The following is an 8,855-nucleotide window of genomic DNA, read 5'->3' as shown; positions in this document are numbered from 1 at the left end:
GCTGGGAGCGTAGGAGGATGAGGGGTGATCTTATAGAGGTGTATAAAATCATGAGAGGAATAGATCGGGTAGATGCACATACTCTTTTCCAAAATAGGGGAATGGAGGACCTGAGGACATAGGTACAAGGTGAAGGGGAAAAGATTTAATAGGAATCTGAGGGGTAACTTTTTCACACAAAGGGTGGTGGGTGTATGGAACAAGCTGCAGGAGGAGGTAGTTGAGGCAAGGACTACCCCAACGTTTAAGAAACAGTTAGACAGGTGCATGGATAGGACAGGTTTGGAGGGATATGGACCAAGCGCAGACAGGTGGGACTCGTGCAGATGGGACATGTTGGCCGGTGTGGGCAAGTTGGGCCGAAGTGCCTGTTTCCGTGCTGTATCACTCAATGAAAAGGAAAAGGAAAAGAAAAGGAAAAGGAAAATAACATTTAAAATAAAAATAAATATAAAAATTAAAATAAAAAGTAAAAGTAAAATAAAAAATTAAAGGGGCGGGGCGGAGCGAGGTGGGGCGGGGCGCTGCAGGAAGGCAGCGGGAAGGGGCGGGCGCAGCGGGGAGGGGCGGGGCGCAGCGGAAAGGGGCGGGGCGTAGCCGGGAGGGGCGCAGCAGGAAGGGGCGTGGCGCAGCGGGAAGGGGCGGGGCGCATAGGGAAGGGGCGGGCCGCAGCGGGGAGCGGCGGGGCGGGGCGTAGCGGGCGGGGCGGTCCGCCTGCGCGTTACGTCACAAGCCAGCGGGCGGCAACGCGGAGTCAGGGCGGGGTCAGTGAGGTCCGGCGCTGCGCGTCACAGGGCCGCTGACGTGAGCGGCGTTTGGTGACGTGCGGCGCGGCGTGGCGCTGCCTATATAAGGGCGCGCTGACGTCAGGCGGCGCAGTCCGCAGCAAGCGGGCAGAGCTGAAGTAGGGACCGTGCACGCCTCCGCCGCTCACAGCACCGCGACCCCCCGCCGCCGCCGCTCACAGCACCGCGACCCCCCGCCGCCGCCGCCGCTCACAGCACCGCGACCCCCCGCCGCCGCCGCCGCTCACAGCACCGTGCCACACCGCGACCCGCTTCCCTCCTTCCAGCCCACTCGCTCACGCCCGCCCGCCCGCTACGGCGTATGTCCGCCTGCCAGAACCTGCACAGCTTCGGTGAGTCCGGGACGGGACGGGACGGCGGAGGGACATGATGGGACGGGACGGGACATGACGGGACGGGGGTGGGACTTTACGGGACATGACGGGGGCGTGGCCGGACGGGACCGACTGTTGTCAAACTTTGCTACAGCCGGAACCAAATTTTGATTGTGTGTTTATCTCGCTCTGAACGCTGTCCCCTTTCTCCTGCATCTGGTGCTTTGGGACCAACTTGGTTGGGCAGCGCCTCTCGCGTTGAGAGTATTGTCCAACTTTACATCTTCTTCAAGGGGAAATTTCTCCACTTTGAATTCTCCCCAATCTCCAGCGTTAAGTTTCGGAATTTTTTCATTGCATCCATAACTGTTTCGAAGCTATTGGGGTCTGAGCTCTTGGGAGAGGTTGAGCCAGGCTGGGACTATTCCCTGGAGCACAGGAAGATGAGTGGTGATCTTATAGAGGTGTAAAAAATCATGAGAGGAATAGGTCGGGTGGAGTCACAGAGTCTCTTGCCCAGAGTAGGGGAATCGAGAACTAGACGGCTTAGTTTCAGGTGAAGGGAGAAAGATTTAATCGGAATCTGTTGGGTAACTTTTTCCTCAAAGGGTGGTGGGTGTTTGGAATGAGCTGCTGGAGGAGGTAGTTGAGGCAGGGACAATTAGGCAGGTTTGGAGGGGTGTGGGCCAAACATGGGCAGGTGGGACTAGTGTAGATGGGGCATGTTGGTTGGTGTGTTGGGTTGAAGGGCCTGTTTCCACACTGTGACTTGATGACCCTACCACCATTGCTGTTGCAGATCCCTTTGCTGATGCACTTAAGGGTGATGATCTCCTCCCATCTGGGACTGAGGACTACATACACATAAGGATCCAACAGAGGAACGGGCGGAAAACCCTCACTACGGTCCAGGGCATTGCTGATGAGTATGACAAGAAGAAACTCGTCAAGCACTTCAAAAAGGTATAACCCTTCAGCCCAACAGATGGTGTGGGCAATGCTAGCCGTCATCAGTCAGGTGTATTGGTCTTTCTGTCCTGGGCTGTGTCTATTGTCAGACTGAGACCAAATCCTGAGGCAAGTGGTGGAAGCAGCAATGTTTAAAGGTAGATGACACAAAATACTGGAGTAACTCAGCGGGACAGGCAGCATCTCTGGAGAGAAGGAATGGGTGACGTTTCGGGTCGAGACACTTCTTCAAAATTGTTTAAAGGTATCTTGCTGGACAATGAACAGGCCAGGAATTGAGTGCGAGGACCATGTGCAGGCAGATGTACAGTTTAAATTTCTCCACTGTCAGCATGGGTGGAATTCTTTGCCACGTCAACGGATATTTGTAAGGTGGAGATTGATAGATTCTTGATTAGTACAGGTGCCGGATTATGGGGAGAAGGCAGGAGAATGGGGTTAGGAGGGAGAGATAGATCAGCCATGATTGAAGGGTGGAGTGGATTTGATGGGCCGAACGGCCTAACTTATGAAGGTAGGACGTGGTGGGCCGACAGATCTATTGGCATGCTGTATTCATGTCAGTGCTAATCTCGCAGCAACCGTTCCTATTGTAAACTGAGATACAAGGCAAGGTTGGGGGGATTTTGTAGACTGCCTCGCGTAAACGTCAGACCCCAGTGGATGGAATCTCTGTCATCATGCAGTCACACTGTTGTCGGTGGCTTTTGGTTTGGGTGTTAGATTGACAACTAGTATTAGTGTCCCAGTACTCTTAGAAATAGTTTGAATGTAAATGCGAGATGGGAAGTTTACATTTAGAAATCAGCTGAGAAAGGTTTTAGACTAAACAAGGATATTAATGGAATGAAAAATCAAACTGAAAGAAAAATAGAGTGCAGCAAGTTGGGCAAGATTGTGGAAAGTGTTCTCACTGTTATGTTCATCTGCGGTCCTTCTATTCTGAAATGTGGGTCGAAGGGCCTGTTTCCGTGCTGTATCTCTAAACTAAACTGAGCGATGCTGTTCCTGCAGGAATTTGCCTGCAATGGCACTGTGATTGAACATCCTGAGTACGGGGAGGTGATCCAGTTGCAAGGAGACCAACGCAAGAACATCTGCAAGTTACTGGTGGAGGTAATGGCTGCTTCACATAACTGCATGCCTGATGCTGTTGCCTGGGTGCAATGTACTCGCACATCTGTCATTGGAAGTGACCTTGTAACTCAGACATGTCCAAAGTCCGGCCTGGGGGCCAATCGGGCCAAGTGACCTTGTAACTCAGACATGTCCAAAGTCCGGCCCGGGGGCCAATCGCGGCCCGAGGTCAGATTTTATACGGCCCGCAGCTTCTGTCTTACAATGTATTATTTATGGCCCGCCAGCACTGCCTAACAGAATGAAGGTACACTTCCCGGCGGCGGGGTTGAGGGCGTGCGGGGGGGGGGGGGACACGACACGGGAGAGCAGCAGCTGAGCTCTCCTCACCCCGCACGCTCATTGGCAGGCGCTCCCGTCAGTCGGGTGGGTGCCGCATTCCCCCCCCCCAGCGGGAAAGGTGACGGCGACTACATCTCCCGGCGGTCAGCACTGCCCGATCTACGGATTGTCAGACGCGAGGTCTGGGGGGGGGGGGGAGCGCATCAGTTAAAGGTCCGGAGGGGGGGAGCACATTAGTTAAAGGTCCGGGGGGGGGGAGGGGAACATTGGCCCTTGGGTATTTTCACATTATCAAATCTGGCCCTCTTTGAAAAAAGTTTGGACACCACTGTTGTAACTGATTTCTACACTCATAAAATGGCGAATGCAGGTCCATCATCAATTTTCCAGCAACTTGATGGTCTGACATTTCCTTCAATCCAGACAAAATCACAAGTGCCACAATCACCCCCCCCCCCCCCCCCCCCCCCCCGGGAAGTCTCCCTGAAAATGTGGAGCCTTGGCTGGGTGAGGCTCCTACAAAGCTGGAGTAACTCAGCGGCTCAGGCAGCATCTCTGGAGAGAAGGAATGGGTGACCTGCTGAGTTACTCCACCATTTTGTATGTACCTTCGATTTAAACCAGCATCTGCAGTTTCCTTTCCCACACGTTGAATTTGTCACCTCTGTCCGGGACTCTGGAACTCCGGCATGGCTGGGGTGGCAGGTGCATTCCCACCGCTGGCTTTGCCGGTATCCTGGCTTCTCGGTGGCGTAGGTGGACTAGCCCAGTTCCGTTGGACTCCTCTTGGAGGCAATGGTCTGGCAAATGGGTTAATCCATAAAGGCTCTGGAACCAAGAGTACCGCAACATCGCTGGTGAACATGTAGTATAATGGGGACACAAGGGACTGTAGATGCCGGAAGCTTGAGTAACTCACAATTCTGGTTTGCAAACGAAGGCACACAGTCCCTTAAAACACCACCTATCCATGTTCTCCAGAGATGTTGCCTAACCTGCTGAACTACTCCAGCAATTTGTCTATTTTTTGTGTAGGTTTTCTCTGCGAAGCTCTGTTTCCTCCCACACTCCAAAGACGTGCAGGTTTGTAGGTTAATTGGCTGGATAAAAGTGTAAATTGTCCCCGGTGTGTAGGATTGTGTTGATGTGTGGGGATCGTTGGACGGCGTGGATTCGGTTGTCGGCACTGTATCTCTAACTTAAATGAATCCAATATCTTGCCCACCAATACCTTGTGGACCTGGGTTGTGATTTCCCTCCTTGTTCTCCCCTGGGAGTGGTAAATGGCCCTGTGAGTGGTTTGCGTGACTTTGAGCGAGGGTGGGTATTGACTGCATTGGCCCTAGTTTTGCCTTGTTCTACCAATGGGTGGGTGCCTGACCCTGACTATTTGCATCCTGGTCACAGAAGCAGATCTACAATTGCTCCACCCTTTTAAATCGCCACTCCTTCAGCAATATTTCTTTAACTATAAACTTGTACTAAATGTTATTCCCTTATCATATATCTGTCCCCACTATAAATAGCTCAATTGCAATCGCATATTGTCTTTCCATTGACTAGATAGCACGCAACAAAAGCTTTTCACTGTACCTCGCTCGGTACAGTGACAATGAACTAAACTGACCTGGGAAGAATGTGGGATGTTATGTAACTAAGGCTGATGTTTCATTTGACCTGCAGGTTGGCATTGTGAAGGAAGAGCAACTCAAGGTCCATGGATTCTAATTGACGCCATCCCATGTCTGCACCCCTGCTTGATAATGCTAGGCTCTGACTTGTGGACTGTATGTTTTGATGAGAGGAGGCTTGACTGGTGGTGCCTGAGCTGCAGAATGGGCAGTTCAACCTTGCAGCCTCTGCAGCAAACCCTCGAGATGCCTTTGCCTTTGTCCCAGTTAACTTTTAACATGTTTTGTAATGTTTGTACTCCCTTTTAAAAGCACATGTTAGAACTTTTGTTGTACTTCCTTTTTGTATAATGTATAATAATAAAGCCCGCTTGAGAAACCTGTTCTGACACATGCATGAGAGGAATAGATCAGGTGGATGTCCAGAGTAGGGGAATCGAGGACCAGAGGACAGAGGTTTAAGGTGAAGGGGAAAAGATTAAATAGGAATCTCTGGGGAAACTTTTTCCACACATAGGGTGGTGGGTGTATGGAACGAGCTGCCAGAGGAGGTAGTTGAGGCTGGGACTATTCCATCATTTAAGAAACTGTTAGACAGGTACATAGATAGGACAGGTCTGTAGGGATATGGACCAAACACAGACAAGTGGGAAAAGTGTAGATGGGACATGTTGGCCGGTGTGGGCAAGTTGAGGTGAAGGACCTGTTTCCACACTCTGACTTGGGCATTGTTATCATGAATCTTCAGGAAGAGGAGGAGGTGGGATGTGTGGGGTTAATCAGTGGAGAATATTATTTTAACCCGGACCATATCCTTATTGTCAATACAAAATACCTCATTGTACCAGTGATGGTTTCAACGTCCTTGATGCAAAATCACTATATTTAAGGGTGGCATGGTGGTGCAGCGGTAGAGTTGCTGCCTTGGAGTGGCAGAAACCCAGATTAGATCTTGATTACAGGTGCTGTTTGTTCGTTCTCCTGGTAACGGCATAGGTTTATTCCGGGTGCTCGAGTTTCCTCCCAAACTCCTAAGGCGTACGGGTTTGTCAGTTAATTGGCTTCGGTAAAATTGCTAATTGTCCCCAGTGTGTAGGATAGTGTTAGTGTGCGGAGATTGCTGGTCGGCACGGACTTGGTGGGTTGAAGGGTCTGTTTCCCTGCATCTATCTCTGAGTTCAGTTTAGTTTCTTGTCGTGTTTACTGAGCTATAGTGAAACTATCTCAAATCATCTAATGTCGGAATGGCTCTGCTCATTATCCATTGGTTGGTGCAGCTTGGAGATGCAAGAGACTGCCAATGCTGGAATCTGGAGCATCCAAAGTGCTGGATGAGCTCTGTAGGTTGAGCATCATCTGTGGGATCAAAGTGCTGGACTGGGACCCAGTATCAGGACTGAGTGCAGACCCTCGGTACGCAGAGGTGAGAGAGAGGGAGGGTAGGTGATGGGTGGAAACTGATATTTTGTGGTGGGGGGGGGGAACCAAAGGGCAGCTTAGGCCATTGGAACCAGGTGAAAGGTAGAGGTGGAACCAGGTAAGGGAAGGTTGGTGGGGTCAGAGGGGGAGAAGAGAGATCCTAGGCTCAGTAGGAGGGAGTGGGATGGAAAGGGGGGGGAGTGTAGTTATCAAAAATGGAATGTTGATACTGTTGGGTTGTAGGCAACCCAAGCAGAACGTGGGCTGTTTGAGTTTAGCCTCAGTGTGGCAGTGAAGGAGTGCCAATTGAGAGTTGAAATGAAAGGCAACCAGAGATGAAGATGGCTGTTAGAAAGTGGGAACATGGGTCCTCTGCAAAACAATCACATCTGTCTGTGCTTGGTCTTGCTGACAGAGAGGAGGCCTCAGCGGGAGCAACCGATGCGAATGTCAAGGTTGGAGAAGGTGCAGGTGAACCTGCAAGGCCTCTACAGGTAATTGGATGGAGGTGAGGAAAGAGGTGAAGAGGTACATTGCAGGGGCTAGTGATGGTGAGATGGGTAGAAGCGTGGACTAGGGCAAGTCTCACCTATTCAGTACTGCCTTCAACCACTGAAGGTCACCCCACCTTCTGTCTCCTTTCTCTGTTCGTTTACTTATTTATCTATTTATTCACTTCCCTATGTTCTCTAAATCCCTGTAAAGCGTCTTTGAGTATATGAAAAGCGCTATATAAATGTAATGTATTATTATTATTGTTAAGTGTGAAACGCACACCTCCAGATTCAGACACAGTTTCTTCCCAGCTGTTATCAGGCAACTGAAGCATCCTACCACAGCCAGAGAGCAGTGCTGAACTATCTACCTCATTAGAGACCCTTGGACCTTCTTTGATTGGACTTTACTGGCTTTACATTGTACTAAACGTTATGCATTGTGAATGGCTCGATTGTAATCATGTATTGTCTTTCCGCTGACTGGTTAGCACTAAACTCTGTAACTCCTAGCTTGGGGCAGGGGGATGGGAACAAGAGCAGAGAGACAGAGGGGTATAAAATGAGGGTAGAAACAATAGGTAACAAGGTGAAAAGTAAAAGTGGCAGGCAGACAAATCCAGGGCAAAAATAAAAAAGGACCACTTTGCAACATAATTATATAAGGGGCAAGAGTGTTATAAAAACAAGCCTGAAGGCTTTGTGTCTCAATGCAAGGAGTATTCGTAATAAGGTGGATGAATTAAATGTGGAGATAGTTATTAATGGTTATGATATAGTTGAGATTACGGAGACATGGCTCCAGGGTGACCAAGGCTGGGAGCTCAACATTCAGGGATATTCTATATTCAGGTGGGATAGACAGAAAGGAAAAGGAGGTGGGGTAGCGTTGCTGGTTAGAGAGGAGATTAACACAATGGAAAGGAAGGACATTAGCTCGGAGGATATGGAATCGATATGGGTAGAGCTGCGAAACACTAAGGGGCAGAAAACGCTAGTGGGAGTTGTATACAGGCCACCTAACAGCAGTAGTGAGGTTGGGGATGGCATCAAACAGGAAATTAGAAATGCATGCACCAAAGGTGCAGCAGTTATAATGGGTGACTTCAATCTACATATAGATTGGGTGAACCAAATTGGCAGGGGTGCTGAGGAAGAGGATTTCTTGGAATGTTTGCGAGATGGTTTTCTAAACCAACAAGTCGAGGAACCAACGAGAGAGCAGGCCATTCTAGACTGGGTATTGAGTAATGAGGAAAGGTTAGTTAGCAGTCTTGTGCGAGGCCCCTTGGGCAAGAGTGATCATAATATGGTGGAGTTCTTCATTAGGATGGAGAGTGACAAAGTCAATTCAGAAACAAGTAGAATGGCCCTATCTTTTCTCAGTGATGGAAAAATTTCAACTAGGTGAAAATTTTTGTTCATGGGTGAAACTTCTATATACATCCCCAACAGCTAGAATATTAACTAATCAAATGCTGTCATCCAAATTTCATTTATCTAGGGGTTGTAGACAAGGATGTCCACTGTCACCGCTTCTATTTGCCCTTATTATAGAACCACTTGCTGAGAGTATTAGATCAAATTCAGATATTCATGGCTATAACACTAAACATACAACCAATAAAATTTCTTTATATGCGGATGATGTGTTAATATATATTACAAAGCCAGAAATTAGCATTCCGAATTTATTAAATCTCATAACTCAATTTGGTTCATTTTCAGGTTATAGAATTAACTGGTACAAAAGTGAAATTATGCCAATAATGGAGCATAATCCGGCCATACTTCAACAATTTC

The 8,855-nt window shown here is 49.1% G+C and overlaps 1 protein-coding gene across 1 annotated transcript; it reads left to right on the top strand.

Moving 5' to 3' along the window:
* Positions 1-856: 856 nt before the first annotated feature.
* On the top strand, positions 857-6,569 carry LOC144607537 (eukaryotic translation initiation factor 1b-like). Its single transcript, XM_078424430.1, has 4 exons — positions 857-1,138; positions 1,920-2,083; positions 3,104-3,205; positions 5,192-6,569. Exons 1-4 carry the CDS (start codon positions 1,108-1,110, stop codon positions 5,234-5,236), a joined length of 342 nt encoding a protein of 113 aa, XP_078280556.1. The 5' UTR covers positions 857-1,107; the 3' UTR covers positions 5,237-6,569.
* The last annotated feature ends 2,286 nt before the right edge of the window (positions 6,570-8,855 follow it).

The sequence above is a fragment of the Rhinoraja longicauda genome, chromosome 29 (genome assembly GCF_053455715.1).
Source record: "Rhinoraja longicauda isolate Sanriku21f chromosome 29, sRhiLon1.1, whole genome shotgun sequence".
In the NCBI taxonomy this organism is placed as follows: Eukaryota; Metazoa; Chordata; class Chondrichthyes; order Rajiformes; family Arhynchobatidae; genus Rhinoraja; species Rhinoraja longicauda.
This window is presented reverse-complemented; position numbering and strand designations above follow the sequence as displayed.